This window comes from Acomys russatus, chromosome 12 (genome assembly GCF_903995435.1).
Source record: "Acomys russatus chromosome 12, mAcoRus1.1, whole genome shotgun sequence".
NCBI classification, from domain to species: domain Eukaryota; kingdom Metazoa; phylum Chordata; class Mammalia; order Rodentia; family Muridae; genus Acomys; species Acomys russatus.
In genome coordinates this window covers 1,026,077-1,050,670 of record NC_067148.1, presented here as the reverse complement: position 1 = coordinate 1,050,670, position 24,594 = coordinate 1,026,077, and the positions used below count along the sequence as shown (strand labels likewise).

The following is a 24,594-nucleotide window of genomic DNA, read 5'->3' as shown; positions in this document are numbered from 1 at the left end:
TTTCTCAATAAATGGTGGCCGCTTACATAGGCAGATTTTCACTTTTAAATTAGTTAAATCTAGTCAAGTCTACTTTGTAGAAAAACAGGTTACAGGTTACAATTGAAAAGTAGTGGCTTTCAAATTCTTGGACTATAAATCCTAATTCTGCAGAGCAAATACATATTTGCTGCATACATTTTGAGAGTTTCTTTCCTTTTTATATTTTATTCTATCTCTCAAAGCAGGTGTACAATGATCTATACTACACTGATTTCATAATATGTTTTCCCCTTAGGTTATAACCTATAGACTGGAAACACTGCTTACAGAGTACAGAGAGAAATATAATAAATGCCCAATGAATAAGCACTCATGCTGTCACTACACATAAAGAAACTTTTCAGAACTAATGAACCTTACATAGTCTGATTCTTACTAAGTAATCACCTTGTATTCTATATTCACATGCAGTTGAACAAGATTTAATATAAATATCATATGTAAAATTTTACAATCAGTACTCCATAAAATGAGAAAAGGTGGAGCTAAATTGCCTTGTTAAAAAAGTAAATGGACAGTAATATTCAAGCAGAAAATAAAAATTGAAGATATCTTAAATGAATGTCAGCACATCATTCTCCAGGGGACTACCATTATTTTAAATGTTAGTTATTTTAAATATTAACTAATATTTTAAATATTAGTTAAATGAATAAAATTTAAACACTAGTTAAATATTATTTAACTATTCTCTAACAGTTCTATTAAATTTATTTCCTTAATTTTTAACCAGTGCATGCCAAATATGAAGTGATGGTGAACTTCTAACAGATGATCTTCCCTTTTAGCCAGTCTGAAGAAAAACTAGACATAGACCTAGATATAAAATTTGATATAAAACCGGCACATCCCTGTTCTCCATATACAAACTGTTCCTATGTCACATGCAATATTGGTCTGATGTTTATCTCACCTTATTTTTATGATATATGTATTTCCTGCCATTCAGTAAACGTATTACCAATGCTTATATGATTAAGGTGACTTCCTATGAGTTCTAATGGCTTCTTAACTCTGCTGATGATGATCAACTTTCACGTCAAGGAAGCGAGCATTAAAGTCTTCTACATTTAATTTTTATGACTTACACTGGTTCTTCCACCATCCAAAAAGTCCTCTGACTCTCCCTTTTTACTTCTGTCTGTCAACAGACTTATTGCCAGCACTACTTTGTGCAGCTCACCAAGTTATAGTGCTGATATTCAGTCAAATTCTACTCTATATGCTGTGATGACATTTTTATAGGAGTACTTAGTACCAACAATCAATTGATACTTTGTAGAAATCAATTATTCTAGATAATCTGTGCAGGCCTGATCCAAACAATTGAAAAAGTTCTGGGAACAAAATAGAGACGGAATTGATATGTATCAGAGGAAGAGGAGAATTCTACAGGTAGTTTTCAGGATAAGATCCTGGCAAGACTTTCCAGCCAGCTCATTCTGTTGGTCCTCTCTCTCTCTCTCTCTCTCTCTCTCTCTCTCTCTCTCTAGCTTTCTCTGTCTCTGTCTCTCTGGGTCTCTGTCTTTCTCTGTCTGCATGTCTCTGTCTCTCTCTCTCATTAATATTTCTCTTTTCCTAGTTAGGTTATCTATTGCTAAGATAAAATGCCATGACCAAAATTAGTTTCAAATACCATTTACCAGGAAATAATTTTTTAATTAGCACAACTATTAAAAATAACATATAACAATGTAAAGTTGGATAAAGTCCCAATAACTACTTTACCTTTGCATTATAGGGAATGTAATGTTTTGATAAAGCTTCAGGTGTATGCATCCATGTTTTGTCTGTAACAGAGAAAATACAGTACTGGATTAAATCACAAATTTCTATGATGTCATATTCAAACATTCTCACATGAAGGAAGTCTTACTAGGGAAAGCAGTCTAAGTTCTTGAGCTTTTAAAAATAAAAATAGTCACCAGGTGTAACCGCAGAAGCAGTAAGATAATGAGACTGGTATAGAAACAGGAGCATAGACATTCTAGACCATGTCTACATTCCCTCTAATTATACGAAAATCAATTACTCAAATTGAATAGGCACATAAAAGGAAGTGCCAACATTTCAAAATTCTTGACACATGTTAAACCACTGCAATGCTAGGTCAACAAATATAGGCTGTATTTAGATTAAAATCTTACCAGGAAAGATGTAATTTGTACTTTTGTACGAATAGAGATCAATATAACATAACAAAAATCATATATTTCTAGTATATTACATTTAATATGAAATGTTACTGAGAAAATGGATATAGAATAAAATTTCCAAGAAGAAGAAAATAATGCTTAATCAAAAATTTTTGAATGCCAAACATCAGAATTATATGTAGTTATCAAAATGTCAATTGACAAGTTAAAAAAAGCAAAATTAAAATCAGTATGCTTATTTTCATACTTTTTACTCTATGGTTTATTTTTAATCAATGTTAATTTGACAATTCAAAAAATACTAACAGAAAACAAGAAACCTAAAATAAATGCAATTGGGGGCCGCATGGTGCCCAAGGGGCCAAATGGCGGCCCCGGGGCCCTGCGCCTGGGACCACAGGGTTTCAAGAGATGAGGTCCTCAATGCCTTCTGAGGAGGATGACTGTGTTCCAGAAATGTTCACCCCCCCCCCCCAAGGGCAGCCTGATTGGGAGGAAACACTTAGCACAATGTATTAGAAATACTCAAGCCAAGATCATCCAGCACAGCATCAATCTCACACTGTCTGATCCACTGAACAGCACTGACTGCACAGCCACCAAAGGACCATACCAAGAGCTTCAAAACACAGTGCTGGTGTTTCCCATAAAGAAGGAAATTCTGTCATGTGGATCCTCCATACTCTCCCTCCACAGGACCATGGGACCATGCCAAGGCTATCGGGCTGCAGCCTCTGTCACGTTTCAGGTAGCAGCCTGGCCCAGTGCAGCCAAAGGAGATGGCATTTGAGGTGAGGGTGCTGTTCAAGTGAAGCCCAAGTGAGGACTGCACCACTCACACCACAGGCCTCACAAGCCTCCTATCCTGGGCCAGGGCAGTGCTCAGTGCTGAGAGCTGGATCATGCAGAGGTGGATAAGAGGGAAGCACAGATGTTGGGGGGCCATGCCAGATAGAGCACTCGATGGAAACAGAGACTCTGGAGGCTCGAATCAACAGAGCCACAAATTCCCCTGGAAAAGAAGCTGAACTGGACCAACATCGATGGTTTCTGAGAGCAACTCAACAAAGACTTTGAGCGGCCTCCACTTGCCACCTGCTTGATGGCCCAGAAGATCCAGTACCCACAGGAGTAGGAGGCCATCCAGGCCTTGACAGCCAGCAACAATCTAGTGAATTGAACGGGAGCAAGAGAGCTGGCCCTGAGGACAAGCAAACAGGAGAGCTGGACCTGAGGACATAAGAACAGGAGATCTGGTCCTCCGGATGAGGGAGCAGGTGAGCCAGCCCCACCCAGAGGACATGGAGCAGGAGAGCTGGCTCTGCCCTAAGGACACTGGAGCATGTGAGCCAGCCCTGCCCTTAGGACGCAGGAGCAGAAATGCTGGCCCTGCCCTGAGGATGTGGAGCAGGAGAGCCAGGCCCACCATGATAACATGGGAGCAGGTGAGCTTGCCCTGTTCTGAACACAAGGGAACGGGTGAGCCATCCCTGCCCTGAGGACAAGAAAGCGGGTGAACGGCCCTGCCCTGAGGACATAGGAGCAGTAGAGCTGGCCCTGCAATGATGGGACGGGAGTGGGCATACAGTCCCTGTCCTGAGGAATGGGAGGAGGAGAGCTGGCCCTGCCATGATAACAACTGGGCCTGCCCTGATGACATGGGAGTGGGAGAATGGGCCCTGCCCTGAGGACATGGGAGTGGGTGAGCCAGCCCTGCCATAACGACAAGGGAGCGGGAGAGCGGGCCTTGCCCTGAGCAGGTCCTGATCCAGGGCTCTGAGTCAACCTCACCCTATGTATGACCTGCTGGAACACATGAAGGGGTCAGACCTGCAGATTCAAAGATTAAAAATCTCCTTGACACACAGCAACAATGGGATATGTGACAGCAGTCCCAGTGAGGATCCAGTAATGATAGTGTAGGCCTCAAACCAGGCTGATGAATCGTAGCAATGAAAGTAAACACATGTGGACAAAAGGCTATACTGTGTGATACACTATAGCTTCTGTGACAAGATTTTTGGTTTGTTTGTTTGTTTGTTTGTTTTATTTTACTGGGATGAAGAGAGGGATTTTAGTGCATGATGTGTAAATCATAGACATTCAATAAAAGTAAAAGAACCAAATATAAGCAATTATCAATATCTACCCTTTGATTATGGTATCAAAACAGCTTATAGGAGTTGTTCTGAATAGCTCAGATGTGTGGAATTCCCATCTATGCAGCATTTTCTCTGCTAAGAGAAATGTCAACCCTAAGACATTAGGGCATCTACAAATATTAGCAGTGAAGGGAATAATTCAGTCTACTAATCTCACAACACTGCCACAGAGTGCTAAGAAAAAGAAAAACAACAGCTATATTTGAGTGTTAGGTGGTCATAGATTTATCTGATACTTCTGAACCACTTAATGGGAGTGTGCTTGGACCAAGTAAACTAGATATCTATAAAATAAGAAATAAGCTCTTCCTGATGGTAGTCCTATTTGCCTACTCAAAATATAATGCATAGTACATATTTACACTAGGTAACAAAAATAACATGTGAATTAGATAGTTTCCTAGTTAGTGACTATGACCATAGATGGTAAGATTACTTGAACTGTCTCATAAAAATCAAGTTTTCCATTTCAAAGCAAAATTTATTTACATAATGATATTGTTTTCCAGGATATAAAAGGATAATTTATAATATAATAAACAGCCACTAACTCAACACTATATAGGAACAAATATAACAGACACTTTAATTGAAGAGGATCCCTCACTTCTGGACACTGATGAAGAATCTCTGTTAACCATCTTCTGGACTAAAGAAAGTGAAGACACCAAGCCAGGTAAGATTGGTCTCACCCCTTTACCTTCTCCCTGATAACCTTCACCATTTAATAACAATCAAAGACCTTAGTGGAGAACAGAGAGCAGAGTCCCAGACTCTCTTTCCTGTGAAGGCTTCTAGACCCGCCTGAGCTGATAAGGGGCAGATTTCCTACTAAATGGAGTTGTGATGGTTTTTAAAAATGTTTTAGGGGATTATAGCTTCTCTCCTCTCTCTCTCTCTCTCCCTCTCTCTGTCTGTCTGTCTGTCTGGCTCTCTCTCTCTCTCTCTCTCTCTCTCTCTCTCTCTCTCTCTCTGTCTATCTGTCTGTCTGGCGCTCTCTCTCTCTCTCTCTCTCTCTCTCTCTCTCTCTCTCTCTCTCTCTCTCTCTCTCTCTGTCCCTCTCTCTGTCTCATTTGGTCACATTACATCCCAATTGTAGTCCCCACCCTCATGGCCTCCTGTTCCCACCCTTCCTCCCTCCCTCCCTCAGTCCTCAGAAAGGGGGAGTCCTCCTCCCCTAACATCTGACATCATCCCATCAAGTCTCATCTGGACTGCCTGTATCCCCTTCCACTGTGGCCTAGCAAGGCTGCCTTTCCAGCGGAAAGTGATCAACATGTGGGGACCACAGTTCATGTCAGAAATAACTCCTACTCCACATATTATGGGACCCACAAAGAAACTCTGCTGCCTATCAACTACATCCTCACCATGCATGGTTTTTAGTTGGTACTTCAGTCTTTTCAGCATACCCCTCCTCATCCCAGATCTGTACGCTACATTGGTCTCCTTGTGGAGGTCCTGATTCCTCCAGTCCTTCTGTTCTCCAACTTTCTATTAGACTCCCTGCTCTCTACCCTACTCTGGTTGTGAGTCTCAGCATCTGCTTGGATCCCCTGCTAGAATGAAGTCTTTCAGAGACCTTCTTTGGTAGTCTCCCATCCTGTTTCTTCTCTTCAACTGCTTCTGGTGTCAATTCTTTTTGTCCTTCAGAATTAGAATTAAGCATTATCCCTAGTGTCCTCCTCATTATTTAGGGTTTTTTAAGGTCTGTGTGCTGTATTTTGGTTATCCTGAATTATGTGGCTAATATCTTCTTATAGATGAGCATATGCCATACATGTCTTTCTGGGTCTGGGTTACTTCACTCAGGACGATCTTTCTAGTTCCATCCATTTGCCTGCAAACTTCAAGATTTCCTTGTTTTTAATAGCTGAAAAGTATTCTATTGTGTAATTGTACCACAGTTCCTTTACCCATTCTTCACTGTTTCCAAATTACTCAAAAAGCTGCTATGAATATAATTGAACATGTGTCTTTGCTGTATTGTGGGGTATCTTTTCGGTATATACCTAGGAGTGGTATTTAGGTCTAAAGGTAGAACTGTTTCCAATTTTCTGAGAACTCACCAGACTGATTTCAAAAGTGCTTATACAAATTTGCATTCCCACCAACAATGGAGGAGTGTTCCCCTTTCTCCATATCCTGGTCATCATGGGCTGTCCCTTGAGTTTTTGATCTCAGACATTCTGATACGTGTAAGATGGAGTCTCAAAGTCATTTTGATTCGTATTTCCCTCGTGGCTAGTGATGTTTAGCATTTCTTTAAGTGTTTCTTGGCCATTCAATACTCCTCTGTTGAAAATTCTCCGTCTAGCTGTGTACCCCATTTTTTAATTGGATTAACTGGTTTGGTGGTATTTAATTTTCTGAGTTCTTTATATATTTTGGATATTATCCCTTCCTCAGATGTAGGGTTAGACAAGATCTTTTGCTGGACCAAGACTATATGACTCAAAATGATGTAAAGGTTTTTCCTTTGTGAAGGATGAAAAGAAGTTTGGGTATGTATCTCTGTTGGTAGTGTGCTTTTCTGGTATGCATGAAGGTCTATGTTCCATTCCCAGCATCTATAAAATCAGGTGTAGTATTATAAGACTATACTCTCAACCTACAGTTCTATTGTTTAACAGTAGGAACAGGACCTCTAGAGATTATTATTTAACTCATGAGTCAGGACCAATTAGCCAAACTTAAGGTAAAATACCTGGTATTAATTTCTAACATAGATGGGGATCAAAACACTGATCAATAATTTCTGATTAGCATAATCATTAAATTTGAAAAAAACAAGTGAAGTGAAGGTGAAGAAAGTTGAGAAAGAATGAAATATTGGAGGAAATCACAAGGCCTGTATTTCCAATTTCTCCATGGACATCCTTCCACTTTGTTCAATGTGTCAAACACATTGAGTTAGAATAGAATTCCTTTGAACTGGAAATGAACACTGGTCATTGTAATTTGTCAATGAAAAAAATAAAACCAAGTATCTTTCAACTCTATAACAACTTCAAGATGGGGCTTTGCCTTTAAAGCTTTGAGGAAGACAACTATAATCAGATCTATGCATATCAAAAGGTCTGGAAAGATTTGTGAACCAACTGATGATTTGTATCAAAGTATTTAATGCAGACACTTCAGTGTTGTAGAACTATTTCTAGACTTTGTTACTAAAAAAGGAAACATAATTTCACTTTAGTGGGTTTAAAATGAGAAGCAAGTTACAGACATCAAATAATGTCCCATTGCTTCCATTTTGTCAGAATAATAAATAAAAGGACGTGTTTCCATATCCATGGGTGTGCACAGGATCTTAAAGGTCACATTATCTAAATTTCCAGTGAATACAATAGTCTGCTTACCACACCCAAGTGTTTTACCTCTTACTTTACAAACAGTAACGATCTAGTAAAATGCATTTTCCTATGCTAAATCACTGGCTTTATAGTTTATACTTGCTTGCCCATCATTAAAGTATATGCGATGGCTGAAAAGACAGCCCTTCAAATAATAATGAAAGGCATTCCTCACTGCATACAGCGAATTCTCAACTTTATGTCTATTCAAGTTTAATCCCAGAACTCAGGAAGGCAGAAGCAGGCAGATCTCTGTGAGTTAAAGGCCAGCCTGGTCTACAAAGTAAATCCAGGATGGACAAGGTTATAAAGAGAATTCTTTAATCAAAAAACTATAAATAAATAAATAAATTAAGTAAGTAAGTAAGTTACATCTGGTTTTATTTCTGGTCTTGTAATGTGACTGTGTCAGAGCATCATTTTAATTCCATCAGTAGAGGACTTGCCTAGTATGCATGGAGCCCTGAGTCTGATCCTCAGCAGTTCATAGACAGATGCAATGGTTTATGCCTGTAATCCCAGCACTGGCAATATGGAGGCCATATGATCAAAGTTCAAGTTCACCTTCCAGGCTACACAGTGAATTTGTAGCCAGAACAGGACACATGAATCCTAAACCATTCAAAGAAGGGCTCAAGTTGGGTAAAATGCACTTCACTTAGCTTCATCAAATAAAATAGAACACTAATGCTGTAATTTCTGGTTCTGAACTATCTGTTGTCCATATAATAAATATTTACAGTTGATTTTACTGTTGGGTCATCTTTACTACCCATGAAACTTAAAGTCAATTTTCAAAACTGTACATGGATAACACTATAATGGTTAGACTTTCTATACCCTTCTTTGGCAAATCACAAAATCTACTTAAATTTATAATGTAGATCACAACCTACTTACTCGTTTCAGTACATTTATCTATAACCTTACCAAATTGTCATCTCTTTACAATTTGATTAACATTATTTAAGTATTCAGCCTAAAATTCTGAAAAGCAAGTTAAATAGAAGATAGCCCCTTTCTCACTACTGAAAATCTCCCTTTCAGATCATTTTATTCTAGACAATTTCAGAATATAGCATATAATTGCTAGAGAACATATAACATGTTCATATGTATTTTGAACTAAGCATATTAACTTGACTTTTAATTTGGGTACAACCAAAACATATTAATTAGTAGTACTTACAGATGAAAATTGCTCTAATATAACTCTACTAGCTTGATAAATAAGAAAAAAATGTCTCATTTACACTTTATTAATAACAGTGATTTGACTCCCAAGTTCTCTTACCTTTCTTCCTGCTGAAAGCACGGTTCATGATGCAGAGACTTGCAACTGCTCAACTCAGTAACACAATTCTGTTAAAAGATAAAGGAAGCATTGATGAATGGCCTCTTCTGTGTTGATGATGGTTTTTGTTTGATTTTTTGAGAAAAGCTCTTGCTTTGTAGTCCAGTCTGGCTTCAAATTCAGGGCAATTTCTCTGCCTCAGTCTCACCCAACTCTTGGTGCACTTGAAATTACAAAGGCTTTAAGAGATGATAAATACTCAAGGGGCAATAGTCTACTAAATCCCACAGGATGATAGATATGGCTAAACTTTCAAAACTGTACATGGATAATATTATAATGGTTAGGCTTTCTGTACCCTTCTTTGGCAAATCACAAAACTACTTAAATTTATAATGTAGATCACAACCTACTTGCTCATTTCAGTCCATTTATCTATAATCTTAAATATGTAATGTTTTAAGAGACAAAGTATAATATGTCAACTAAAAGCTCTCCAAAGGATGCACACCTCTAGACATCCTGTGTTAGTTTTAGATCTTGGTTTCAGGGGAGATTGTTCAGATCTGACTGGGTTATATCCCTCTGGGCTAGACTTTTCTCTATTAAGTAAATAATTACTTAAAAGATGAGATTCATGAGAGTGTTGTTGTATAGTCCAGTGCTTTAAAGGATAATCTGAGTATTGACCATGCCTATAGACACTGACAGTGTCTGACTGACATACTCAAGATGAAAGGTTTGAAACAATTATCATGAGAGAGTGGCAAGGACAGGTCAGGACTGTCGTCAGGAAAGTGCGTCCAGTGTCACAATGAGCTCTTTTTAAAAATATATATATATTATTAATTTATTCATATTACATCTAAATTGTTATCCCATCCCTTGTATCTCTCTCTCCTCCTTCTCTGCCCCCCCCTTCTTTGTGGGGCACTCTCCCCTTCCTTCTCCCCCCAATGCTCATATAATAAACCTATCCATTTCCTATCTGTTGTGTGGTGCATATCTCATATTTCTTTTTTAAAATATATTTTATTAATTTATTCATGTTACATCTCAATTGTTATCACATCCCTTGTATCTTCCCATTCCTCCCTCCCTCACATTTGCCCTTACTGTCCTCTCTTATGACTGTGACTGAGGGGGACCTCCTCCCCCTATATATGCTCATAGGTTATCAAGTCTCTTCTTGGTAGCCTGCCATCCTTCCTCTGAGTGCCTCCAGGCCTCCCCACCCAGGGGACGTGGTCTGGGGCTTTTGATCCTTCTCTTCTGTCAGCTGACTTTTGGGCATTTGCTCTCTTATCCTTTGAAAGACAACATACACAGAACTTGGATGTTCAGTTAAGCTCCTAAATTCCCATCGATTTCTATGTCTCAGGATTGTCATGGAAGCAAATTATTAAGCAGATATTTTAACTTTCTATGATTGAAGTAATGATAAAAAGGTTATAAAAATATATTTTCTTAAAAATTCTAAACTGTCTTTGGACTCACCTTGGAATGTTGTGGCAGTACTACCTAGTCCTACTAAAAGTGAAGACCCATGCAGTATTAGCCTAAGAATGTCAGTCTGAAGAGGACACCACCACTCAGCCTCCAGATGAGGACATTTATAGGCTCCTGCATCCATAGAACACAACTGTCAAAGCAACCTCCTGTCCATGTAAATTTAATCTTTATATGAATGTTCCACTGTCTATGTTATCCTGGACCAAATTTCTCAGCTCTGGCCGTGTCTCAGCAGTTACATGATGAGGTTTTCATTATGATTCTAATGTCAACTAAACTACTTTGTCTCGCGTATTCTTCATGATGTTGTGTCTTTAATGAAAGCCAGCCCCCTTTCTCCAAAATGAGACAATTACACAGAAAATAATGGTGCCAGGAAAAATACTCTCAAAGACAAATAAATTATTCAGTACAGAATTATCTATGCTGAAACAAATAAGTATGGCATACTTGACTAGTGTAGATTATGGCAGACCTCGAATGAGATGTTTCATTTTAAACCACAAACTTTGAGGTTCTCAGTAAAAAAATCACATTAAAAAATTTATCTACTTAAAAATAATCACAACTATTCTATTGTAACAATGTGCACACTCTGTGATCTCCTCTCTTTATTTCCATTGGACTCTTACTAAGCCTGCAGTTTTGGTCATTTCACCAAATGCTTCTACACTTGTATCTTAGTGACCAAGAACTGTGGAATTCAGTTTCAGAGGTAGTGCTGTCTTTGGAAAGCCCTTCTGAATTCCTCTTGAAGCTAGAATAAGCAGTGTTAATGCTGTTAGAGTTTACAACTAAAGGCTGTAGATTTTTATGGCTAAAATATGCATTTTATTTCATTTCTACACATAAAACTATAGTATAAATTTTGGCTCAGTTTTAAATATTCCATGTCTCACTGGGGTATTAGAAATGAAAATAACTTGACATTTGAATTTCTTTTGTCTTCGTGAAAGTGTTGATACATTGGCATGTTGACACTAGACACAGTTTGTAAATTACACTAAATGCTAAAACTCAGTAATTAAAAATTTGTCTGAACTCACTGCTTTAATCATCTTACAGATAGTTTTTTAAAAGTGATTGCCCTTTTTAAACTTACTATCATCATTCCTTACTTTATTTGGGACTTCTTTCTTAATTTAATAGAACCATTTTATCATAATGAACCCACAAACACATTACAGGGCTTCAGAAGGACCATGATAACAATAAAGAAGCTCCCTGAGCTGTAGAGAACTTGGGCAAAGGTATGAGATTCTTTTTGCTAGCTTTTAAAACAGTCACAGAAAATGTATCTTGTAAAAATAAGTTGGTGTTCAGACTAACGAAAGACATTTTCCTGAGATGCAGTCAAGGCATGGAGGAAAGGAAGTCTTTAGATATTCACATAGGGAACACCTGCATTCTTCACTGGTGGGAACAAGGATAGATGTATTAGCCATACCTGCAAACCAGACTGCTTGGAAACAATAAATACTTTCTGCTTCTACCATTGCTACCATAACCAATTTCCTTTTAGCTTTAATGTGACCAGAGTAAACACAAACAAGTTAGTTTTCTACTTTGTTTACCTATTAATGGTTCAATTATAGCTGACAAACTATTTCTCCTCAGAAATCCCTTCATGTTCATCACATTTGAAAATAATGTACTTTTTCCTGGCAATAAATCTGGCGGTAAACAAAACTTCCAGAAATTCTGCTTTCTCTTCTAAGTACAAGCACATCAAAGACCATTTCCCAGGTGGCTTAGATGAGGTTCAGGATTCTCAGTTTAGTAAATAGAAGCAATTACAAAACTGCAAACCCTTATTCTTCGCTCTATACATGGTTAGTTGAACCATTTGTGTCCAGAGACCAACTGAAAACCATGTGCTATTACTCCTATTCAAATGTTAGGGAGGAATTTTAATCCAGCAACATGGCTGCTTTGTCAAGAGATCATATCCAAAGACTGTTCAGCTAGAGTGCAGACACACCGCATACTTTTAGTTCCTCTGGCTGGAATACAGGCGTGGCCTTAGCACACACCTTTAATCCCAGACAATCAAGATCTGGTAGTTTTTAGAGAGAAGTAGCCAGGTTTGAAAGTGACATGTAAACGAGAGGCAGACAAAGTGAGGAATCAGGCAAGAATTTGACAGAGTGATTCAGAGAGAATATACTCAACTCTGGCAAGAACAGCACAGGAGAGACAGACTACTTAAGAGAGCATGACAGGAAAGAGGGTTGACTTAAAAAAAGGAGAGAGAGAGAGAGAGAGAGAGAGAGAGAGAGAGAGAGAGAGAGAAGGAGGGGCAGGTTTTACTAGGAGAGCTTTTCAGAGGCAGATTGAAGAGAAGCGAGACACAGGTGGAGACAAAAGAAGCCAGAGAATGAAAAGGCCCCAAAAGATTAGAACAGATTACCGGAGTTAGTTTCAGGCAAAGCAGAGCAATTCAGTCGGAAGCCAAAAGAAGCCAGTTTGTTGAATCAGTCACCTTGGAAAGGAGATTGGTCCAGAACACTTGAATTGAAGCAGCCAGCCAGAGTTCAGAAAGAACAAGAAAGGTTGTGTTTATTCAGCAGTAAGTCTCCAAGATGACATTACATCTGGCAAATAAAAGTTACTTTTAGAAAATTTCATTAATCTCTTTTTGGCCCAAGAACCTAGGATGTGGGACTCATCTACAATCCCATCATCCCCAGCACTTCCTTCCTGAACTGCTGGCCTGAAGGTAAAACATTCTCATGTCTACTATCCCAAGTCATAACTTTTTAACCCCATGCTTCTTTATATTTGCTCATGTTGTGACTGTCCTAGTCTCCCTGTCACATTTGTCCTTCTTCTCTTACAGAAATAATTCTCTCAAACACCCTCTTCTTGCCTAAAGCTAGATTCATTTTTCATGTGAAAAGCATTTGAACATATTTAGAAAACTTTCTGGCAACTACCCTCAACCTACTTTTCTGAACTAATTTGAAAATCTTCCTTTCAGGGCATGCATTCAAATGAAGTAACCATTTTATTCTTGCACTAATGAGTACTTTCATATCTCTATGTACAAGAAGCCATCAATTGAATGAGAAAATATGCTCTAGAAAAACACATGAATCTGAATCCCGACAGTTTGCTGATATTTTCTCTTTAGCATGTAGGAAGTATCGATAGAAAACATTAGTTGAATTCAAAACAAAAACTGTTTCTTAAAACAGGATACATTTTACTGATATGAAAAACAACATGTTTTTCAAACTTTTGCTAAAAATATTTAACAGTTCAAAACCATGTTATTTTGAAAATATAATCAAGACAAATCAATAAACTTTTATTTATATATATTATTTAATACAAGTGAAAAATGTGAGTCTGGGAGTCTTTGCAACATGACTACCCAAACAGGAGCTGATCACATACAACACCAATGGATGTGCCAAAGTGAAAGGGAAAAATCTCACAAGGCCTCAATTCCAAACAAAAAACTACAGGCAACAAGGGAATGCTAAGAGCAGAAGAAATAGTCTTCTTCAGGGAAGAGCACAATTGCTTGTCCAATACCAATGGGTCAGCTCTGAAATGCACATATAAGTAACATTACACACACACACAACAATTAATGAAAAAGGAGGCCATGAATTTGAAGGAGAGAAGCAAAAAGGATATATATAGAGAGAGTTTAGAGTGAGGGGGAGAAAGGAAAATGATTTAGTAAAAGAAACAAGAAATTAGTCTGTTAAGATAAATATAGCACATATTAAAATACATATATACCAGTACATATAATATAAACCTTTGAAGAAATTCTATCTACTACAATTACAAGTAAAAATAGCAGTGTTCATTCTCTAACATAAGAAATACTTCTCCTAAAGGAATCTGTTCAAACAACAAAGATGTTGAAATATATATATATATATATATATATATATATATATATATATATATATATATATATATAATGAGCAATTAGTTAGTACCTTTGTTTTCAAATAAGTGTTTCATTCACTTCAGGTAAATATTATGATTATCCCAGCCCTATAAAAGGGATAACAACTGACTCCGAGGATATATATATAATGATAGCTTTTATTTAGGCTTAGCATTTCATTGAAATGAATCCCTAAAATGAAAGAAGAATGAGATTACACCAACATTTGGTACATCATAAAATCAATAGGAATTTTACAAACATTTTTATTTTAATGAGAATGCTTCAATTTTTATAGTTTTTCATTACCTCCTATCTATCAAATAAGGTTTCTAGTTAGATTTAAAAGATGTATTTATGGTTCTAATGAGATTCTACTTTTTAGAGTATCCTTGATAGATTTTTTTGACAAATTATAAAGAGATCACTTTGTCCCTGTGATAAAAAACAGGTCAATTTGATTGGCATAATCATTTGTTTATTGATATCTTTAAATATATTGTTTTAGAAGGTGTGACTATATCTCAAAGGTCACAGTAGTTGCTTACAATGCACTACAGACATATTTGTGTCCCTAATAATGCATACAGAAAAATAGAGATGCATATACATATACACATACGTATGTACATATACACACATGCATGCATGCATCTTTCTTTAGTAACTACTATGTGTCAACATACTTAAAAAATAAAAATGTTTGTGAATAAATTACTAATATGTGAATCAGACAAAACTTCTTCAAAGTATCAGCTAACAACACAGTAGTAACTTGCACCTGGAAAGCTTAAAGAAGCACTTCATTGAACTGAGGATTTATAAACTACTTAAAGAAGCACTTCATTGAACTGAGGATTTATAAGCTACTTTTTCAAAACTGAAAGGAAAACTAGAATGATATGCAAAGAATCTCCCCTCCCAAAAAAAAAACAGAAAAATAGTGCCAACACAGAAAATTGATAAAGGATAAACTTTGTCAATTTATAGACATGTAAACTGATTGTCTAAAAACAAACAGGCAGATGCTTACTAGAATCAGAAAATGCAAATGTAAGCTACCTTAACTCTCACAAACTTCTAGGCAATGCATAACCATTATGGCGAGAAAGATTTGACAAAGGCTTTCCTTTCAATCAAATAATCATTTGAACTTCAAATCAACAGTTACCTGTGAGATGGCTAACAGTGTTTGTCGCCAAGGATTTCCTCAGTCCATTTAAAACAAAACGTGGACTACTGGTTTTACGTCAAAGAACAAAGTTCTTCAGTTAATTCTAAAGCATAACTGGGGCACACTGTTTTTGACAATTTCTTATTAATGTGGCTTAACTGACGAACAGTCGATAGTACTTATACAAATTTAGTATTTATATACTTATAAATGAAAATCTCCATCGTTGGGTCTGTATCCCCAGAGACCTCACACAGGCCCCCAAAGGCTTGTGTGTTTAACTCCATCCTCTCTGTTCAATAGTGAATGTGTTTACTTTGCCACATTCCCTGAACTCCTCAAAGCAAAAAGCTATCAGACTAAAGTAACCTTTTCTTTGAGCAAGTTATTCAAAGCTTAAAAAGACAATGATTTAAAACACAGGTGGATCTTCGGTTTCTGTATTTTGTAATGTGTTAATGTTTATTGCTATTTACTCGCTAAAAAGCAAAAAGACCCTTCCTAAGATTTGCATTGAAAGACAATGCATCCCTTTCTATGACTCTGGCTTTGCTGTCAGTACCTTAAGTGTAGGAGATATTGGTGCATATCTGCCAGCTGAGGAATCTTCCAAACCCTATCATAAAGCAAATCAAATGAGTTGCTGGAAAGACGAAAGTGTAAATATTTCCATGGAAACTGAAAGGGCACAGAGGATATAGAATAATAATAATATATATATTTAAATAATCTTATGGAGAAAAAATAAAGTCCATACTTGTGTGCATCAACATTCTTGAATTCTCCCAGTTACATCATTGATTTGTGTGTGTGTACTCAATATAAAAAGTTGTTGTCACTTAATATTTTATGAAAATGGCTACATGTATATATTACATAAACAAGCATTTGTAAATAAATAAAAGAAAATTCGTAGTAATAAGTATCAAAAAGCAGAGCAAGCAAACATTTTTATTTTAAAAGCAACCTTCCACAAAAGTATATTTAGTGTTTCTGATTCATTATTTACTAATTAATGCTTTAAATGCTGCCCTTGTAAAACGTATCCACTGCTTTTGAAATGCATGAGTATGGATAGCCTAATAAATGCATTCATAAAAAATAAAGAATTAAACAAGACAATGGTCACAAGAATCATTTGGACCAGCAAGTCCCAAATTGAGGTCAAAACACTTTTCAGTATCAGAAATAAGGAGGAATAACTGGTTTTATTGTTTTATAAACATAGAAACAATAAACTCATTCTGTTCATCATGCCCTTTTCCTGTGTGACCTCTCAAAAATTGAGTAGTGAGGACTACAGAGGATAAATATCATACAATAGTCTTAAATTATTTGAGTTGAAAAATTTCACAGATATGGCCACAAATAACCACAGTTCTTTGGGGATTTTAAAAAATTTATTTTGATCCTTACCATCTCTAATATTGGGACAGTGCAGGGAGTCCATCTTGGGTCATGCTATCTGAGTTTATTTTTCTATTCTTTATTTTTGTCTTTTCTTTTTTCTTTTCTCATAAATGGCATCTTATAGGTTACAAAACAAGCCAAAAGTTAAAAACCTGATAATTGGACAGTAGGGATTTCATACTCAAGATTTTAAGAAAAGATGTATAAAATATCATCAGATGGCATTATAAACACATATGAAACTGACAAAGAACAAAATTGGGGATTTTTAAAAATAAAAATGTTTTAAAATAGATTTAAACATAAGCCTGTAGGTGAGAGTTGTTCAGGGAATGGATAATACCTAGCCAAAACATGGTATAGGGCTTCTCAACAGAGAGGTTAACTGCGTCTATCTATCTATCTTCCTATTTTGATTTTTTTTTTTTTATAACATATAACTGCAGCCAGGAGGACTTTTGGAGAACTCCTCTGCTTTTGAGCTAGCGCCCAGGAGGCACAAAACTTCCTCGTTCTGCTTTTTGTCTGTGGAGCACACCATGGCTTCTGGAAGCTGAACCTTCACATGTAAAGAGCAATCACAAAGCACAGTATTCTGACAAATGGAAAAGCAGATCAGACTAGGAATAACAGGGTCGAATGGCCCTTAATGTTCCTCTATACTGACGGCTGTATGTAAATATTAAAAAAAAATTTACTGTGATGCATACAATAAGCTTTAATAATCCAAAGTCTCAAAAATACTTAAAACATTATAAGGAATTTATCACAACCCCATAAATCTTTTCTTTAAAGGTGTTTGTCTGAGCCAGGCATGGTGATGCATGCCTTTTATCACAGCACTCAGGAGGCAGAGGCAAGCAGATCGCTGTGAGTTCAAGGCCAGCCTGGTCTAGAAAGTGAGTCTAGGACAGCCAAAGCTACACAGAGAAACCCTGTCTTGAAAAAATAAAGTGTGATTCTGATGTTAGAGTAACATCAGTTTTTTTATGTTTAATATAAAAATTGATGGTTGCTATTTATTACCATTTGTGTGTTTGAATGTGTGTGCATATGCATGCCCAGATGTTTAGTTCGTTTGTGTAGGTGACACAATACATGGCTAGAGGTCAGAAAACAAAAAGTGTCAATCCTCATATTTCCCATTGTTTGTGACAGGTCTGCTTGCTGCTTTATACACAAGGCAAACAGGACTGGGTTTTCGACATTCTCTTGACTCCACCTCACACAGCTATGCCAGTTTACAGACACATTTGTACATCCTCAGCTTTACATGAGCCACAGGGATTTAAGCTTAGGTTCTCATGATAGTACAAGTACACTTGACTCACTGAGCTATCTGCCCACCTCAATTTTTGCTTTTAAATTAGGACTTTAATTTACTATACTAATACCACAAACACATTTTTCTCATACATGGAAATTAAACATGCTATACACAAGTTGCACAAATAAACTTGAAAATCCTTTTTCTTTTCCCATAGTTTACTCCAGCAAGGGACTCAGAGGAAAAAGTAAACTGTGAAGATATTTTAAGGTGTAACTTCCCAATGAATTTCTTTAAAAAAGGCAAAGCAAGCACAGTTCAAGACAAGGTAGATAACTGTGAAGCAAAACTTACAATAAGCATTTTTTAAATTATCTAAAGATTAGCAAAGTCCAAATGCATTTTAAGGGCTGGAAATTATGTATTAAATTCTTAAACCATTAGTACACTGGACACAGTACAGACTCAATTCCAAAAGAATGTTCTGAAAGCACAACCCTTCTTGTAAAGAAAAACAAGTACTGTGTTCTTTTAATGTTTTCAATGCTCTGCTTGCTTTTTCATTTTATTTTACGATTCTGCTCTCCTAATGCAAACCATATGTGGCTATACGCAGCCAAAGCTCATTCCTTTAACACTACACCAATGTGCTCACTCAGCAGTCTAAAACAGTGACTGGACATCTTTGATCATTTCTATGCCAACACTGGTCAGGTAAAACAAACAAACAAAAAATGTGTCTTTTTCTGGTATATATCAAGTTGTTGTTGGATCACAATTGCTAATAAAATTCAGGAGAAAACTAACTCTTTTTAAAAATTAAGAAATCCTCAATTGAAATATATTGTTCATATTTAAGTATCCATGAGCCCTTGTTCTAAGTTAAGGAATGACTGAAATTCTCAGGTGAACAGGCAGCCTGTATTACATTACTAACTGGCCAGTCTGCACAATGGTGTCAGTAAACTTGCTTAGCAAAAGTTAGGAAGAGAGAAGGGGGCCTGGTGTTGGTGACATTTAATTATTTTCAGCTGTGAGGCAGATGGTGCCTGAGCTGAAAGCTCTATTGGGTGGCAATGTCTGGGCTCCTGTAACACAAACCTTGGTCTCTGTGGTATCCCTAGTTGTGGTCTGTGGAAGAGCAATTCCTTCTGAAACTTTTATTGGCTAAGCGCAGTGACTAAAAGAAAGCAGGAACCATCGACTGCAATGCCTCTATTTCTTTTACATTAAAGAAGGCTTTCTAAACAAATAAAACTTGAAGAAAGCAATACTGATTCATCTTTGTCAACTAGGTGTAATGCTTCAGTGCTTCAGAAAAATAGAGAACTGAACATAGGTGACCACATGAGTTAAGATGGTAGTCTTAGACATGAATAGTTACTTCAAAATCTGACACAGCTAGGTTCTTATTCAAGGTCACTATACTTCCCTTCAAATTTCAGCTAGAAATTTTCAGTAGGAAGGGTTAAGGCTAGAAGTTCTGGTTCTCCTTTCCCGCATGTGATGTCCTCTCTTCAGTTTCTTCCTATCATCCAGGTCTGGTGGTGCATACATGTAATCCTAGCACTCTGGAAATGGAGGGAGGAAGCTTGGTAGATCAAGGGTATCTGTGGCTACACAGTGGGGTTTCAGGCCATTCTGGTATACACTGAATTACGTGTAGCCCCCTCCCAAAAAAATAGCAACAAAAAGAATGACTTAAGTACCCTGAGGGGGGAAAAAACAGTTGGATGAAGGGTATAAATGGTGCAGGAGGAATTATAAGGATGGGGGGTGGGTTTAAAGACACAAGAAGCAGAAGTGAAAGAGGAACTACATGATGGAGGTCTGGCTGAAGATGCTCAGCAGCTAGGGATCAAGAAATGAAACACAATTAACACTTGTTCAATACCTTCCACCCTTCAAAGCTGCAAACCTGCCTTTCCTAGGGCTCTTACCAGAAGCCTCATTTACAGTAAAGGACACACTCTTACCACTTGCTTATCTTACTTGCTCCTTGTTTCACCAGATTGCAATGACACCCAACATACCTCTACTGCTACGCTGTAATTTAATCATCACACAGAAAAGAGAGATACAAAAGAAGAGGGTCCCTTAAGGCCCCAAAAAGCAATAAAATTCCAAAAGCTTCAAAAATTCTCCACATAATCACCATTAGGGCAATGAGGCCAGATTCTCCTTTGAGAAGCCCAATCCATGCTTCATGAAACAGATCTTAATTTAGTTTTACTATGTTACTGGCTTAGCCTGAAATTCTCTTTCCCAATGTTGCCAAGAATCTGGCTTTACCCAGTCTGAGGTTCCTAACAGACTAATGGAAATACTCAGGTCAAATGGGGGACAGCATGTAGCTAGCCGTCCATGCCATCTTCTGCTCTAAACTTACATATTAGCATCAGTCAATTGTAATTATACAAACAAATATAAGTCTGAAAGTCCCTAGATTCTCTTTAGAAGGCAGCATGACTTGTTCTACAAATGCACAAACGCTAAATCATCTCCTATAGTCGAGAAACGTAACATATACTACAAAATATCTTTCTTATATCATTTTTGGTAACAGGAAAAGATGCATGTAAGGCACGCACCATCATATCTTGTGTATATACATTAGTAAGCAATTCACAGGTATGCAGAATTGGCAAGACTTATTGAAATTAGCTCCAAGTTTAATGCAGATCATAAGGAAAAACATGGAAAAGGAGTAAAGAGGAAGAAAACAAAACAGACAAAAATTTAAAATATTTGAATGAATATAAAAATGAATAAAGTCTACAAAGGCCACTTGAGCAACTGCTAAATTACACACTGCCTCTTTTAAAATCCCAGAAAAGATAACTTTTCACTGAATTTTCCAATAATGTGGCAATAATTCATTTTGGCTCTAATCTCATACAATCCTTCTGATGCATTTTTTCCAGGCATGACTCCAAGTCTCTAAATCCTAGAGTAGTGATGGGAATTGCTTTGCATTAGTAGAACACAATATCATTGGGAAAATCTGTAGCAGAAATGCTCACTTTAATTTTCTAACATGATCATTATGTGGTACACTCTATGCTGCATTACTAATCCTGAGAGCAATGACACTTCACAAGGCTCATGCATTTGTGTTCTGATATCGACGTACGCTACATTTCATACTGATGTGACTAGAACTACCTCCACAACTTAATTATTCTTCTTCTACACGATGTCATTAGTGAGCAACATAAATATATGTATTGAGGAGGCTGTCCAAAACTATGAATCATAGAAATTCAAAGTATGTATGGGAAATATAAACAAATTTACAGAAGAAGGAAGAAAAAAAGTTTAAAAAAAAAGAATATTCATTAAAACATCTCCTATAGCTAAAGTTAGACTTACAACTTGAAATATTAAGTAAAAGGACAGTTACCATAAGACTAACTCATATTCAGATTCTCTGAAGGTCTGGAGATGGAGGAGTGATAAATGGTGGCAAAAGTAAGGCTTAGGGTTTGGCATGATGAACTGTGGACCTGTTCCATGTCACGGTCAGTACAACCTGCTGTTTACAGGAATGCTCTTCCTTAACACAGCCATCCTCCAAAGCATGTCATGATACCTTCATTTTGTGGACACAATCCATGTGGAGTATCACTGTCCCAAGCTCCCACATTAAAGAAAAGATGTAGATAACATGTCTAAACTTGCATACTCTAAAGACAGGCTCCGAGGTTTCCTGATGTGCTAATATACCATGATTTTGCTTCACATAATTTGCGTGCTTTCCAAGGGAAGATCATCTTTTATTTAAAAACTCCTACATTTTTGAGTCTTGTGGGGAAACAGACTTGGGGAGCAATGCAGTAGAAGTAAAATTGGCATTTCCATGGAAGAAGTATTTTGGTTCTAAATGACTGTATCATAGGAATGGAGAGTAGTTGAATGTTAAAATGAGATGCGAAATAGGATTATGTTTCAAGAATGCCTTTTAAAACAGTTAATCTTTAATACAAAAGTATTTTTAACAATGCTAATAACTGCTGAAGAAAGTTACATGTAGTTATTGTATATTAATATAAGTCTCTTGGAATCAAATCATCTCCAGAAAAAAACGTATGCCCTTCACCTGTGTCTGTCCTGGACTCACTTTGTTACCAAGGTGTCCTCGAACTCATAGCGATCCACCTGCCTCTGCCCCCCAAGTGCTGGGATTAAAGGCATGCGCCACCACCTTCTGGCTACCTGTGTCTTTCTTCACAGTTTTCTGTTTTTGTTTTCTTTTTATCCTCCCCCTCCCCTCTCTCTCTCTGTCTCTCTGTCTCTGTCTCGTGTCTGCGTGTGTGTGGATGTGTGTGTAAATTTTCAACTATATAGCATCAAGAGACTTGATGGATTATTACACGGAAGGTTTTGAAGGATGAGAAAGAAATCATGTTTTAAATCATTAAACTAGGAATAAGAGAGCATTTTCATTCTATCTCAATATGCAATGGAAGACTTCAATTAGGGAATTATTTTCATTACAAATTTGAAAAATTATAAGATTTTAGGATCTGTTTATAAATTCTTTCATATTCTACATTTTCTGACATTAATTATTATTACACTAGACTCTCAAAAGAACTTTGTAAGATTACATCTCTGTTGCACAGCACAATTTAGGATCTTCTTAGTAAACCCTATCATATCCTGGCAGATAACGTGGAGAATCATTGTTGCCCTGGAATGTACAAAATATAAATTTCAAAAGTTACCTGCCTAGGAAGTATGTATCACTGGCCTAGAAATTTTTAGCAGACCAGAACAGTTATATGCTAGTAGTGGAATGTGTCTGGCTTGTGCATAAATTCCAATGGTATATTGTGGTCATAGATAGCTGTCATATAACGGTTGTGGAAAGTAGGTCTAGAAGTCAGAAGTCACTCTTTGCTTACATGGCTTACCTGGGAGCTAGCTTTTACAGTCAAATATGGAGTTCAAAAAGCACTTTGTCCATCAACTGTCAATATACTATATGCTGTTCCAGTAGTAATAAAGACTATACTATCCTTTTAAATTTTAAATTAACAGATGAAATTATATGTAATACTATGTTTTTAAATATGTACGCTGTGGAATGACTAGGTTTTTGTTTCTTTCCTTCTCTTCATGAGACTTTACAACCACCCTTGGTACTTTCTGAGAAAATAATGTATTGTTAACTATAGTCTCATTGCTGGACAATAGGCCTTGAATTTCTGGTCCCATCTAGATGACATTTGTACTACTGAAAAATCCTTTCAATAGGGAAACTGCAAGGCCGGAAGGTCAGCTGCAGGGATACCAGCACGGGGGACACACCATGACTAAGATGGAGACAGTGAGGATAACAAACAGAACAAAGCAGACAAAGAGCACCAGAAACCGGCCTTGTGCAGTAGAGAGGAAGGCAGATTGCCATGTGATTGTAAGACACCTTTCTATAAGTAAAATTTTTGAATGAAAATAAACAATAAATTTTTAAAAAGAAAAAAAAACATTTGCAAGTCCTTCTCTAAGGAACATGGCTTTAATTCTACTTTCAATTATAACTAGATTCTAAATTCAGGTTTGGAATTTCTTTTAGTTTAAGCTTCTTATTAAGTCATCTTTTAGCAAGGAGATTGTTTTGTACTATTTTGGTTTTTTTCTTGGACTGCTTATTACATAGCCCCAGGTGACTGTGAACAGAGCTTCACAATGCTAGGATCACACCAATGTGCCACGATGCCTGGCAGGAAAGGAGATTTTTAATAGAAACATACATAAATTTATAACATAACTTTTAATAATCCGAATTGAAGAAATGCTGTTCTGATGAAACATTCTACTCTAACCCTGGATTATCTTGATCTGTAGGGCGTAGAGCCATGGTCAGTCATCTCCCTTATGGTGATAGAATCCTCCTGGTGTTGAAAATTAACTGAAAAACCATCTGAGTTCTCATTCAATGTCCACAATGTGATGGATGTCAGCTTAGATTAGGCATTCAGAGGCATTCCAGAACCAAAGGCAAAACGTGTAAATCGTGCAGCTCAACGCAAGGATTGGGGCTGGTAGGGAACTAGAGTCATGTCCAATTTCAAGGCCTTTGGACAACCACTGCACTAGCAAGAAACTTTTACAAGCCCTTTCATTGTCTCTTGGGATCCTTGCTCATTCTTATTTTCTTGGTATATACTCCCACAAAGAATATTAAATAAACCCAATGGGGAGTGAAAATGTGACTAAGCTGTGAATAATTGGGATATTTTTATTCCTGCTTTTTTTGAAATTGAGGAATCTAGACTTCTAGTTTTCTAAAACTATTTGCCCATGTC

The 24,594-nt window shown here is 36.9% G+C and overlaps 1 protein-coding gene across 2 annotated transcripts in view; it reads right to left on the bottom strand.

Annotated features, from left to right (window-relative positions):
- The window catches only part of Gulp1 (GULP PTB domain containing engulfment adaptor 1), a 107,526-nt gene extending 98,404 nt beyond the window's left edge, over positions 1–9,122 (bottom strand). Inside the window, exons 1-2 of one of the 2 annotated variants that reach the window (XM_051153770.1) lie at positions 9,011–9,122; positions 1,771–1,832 (exon numbers count right to left, since the gene is read on the bottom strand). In XM_051153770.1, the coding sequence (XP_051009727.1) occupies positions 1,771–1,832; positions 9,011–9,038 (90 nt within the window). In that variant the 5' untranslated portion in view covers positions 9,039–9,122. The remainder of the gene's footprint in view (positions 1–1,770; positions 1,833–9,010) is intronic. The other variant, XM_051153769.1, reaches the window with a different exon arrangement.
- Between the last annotated feature and the right edge of the window lie 15,472 nt (positions 9,123–24,594).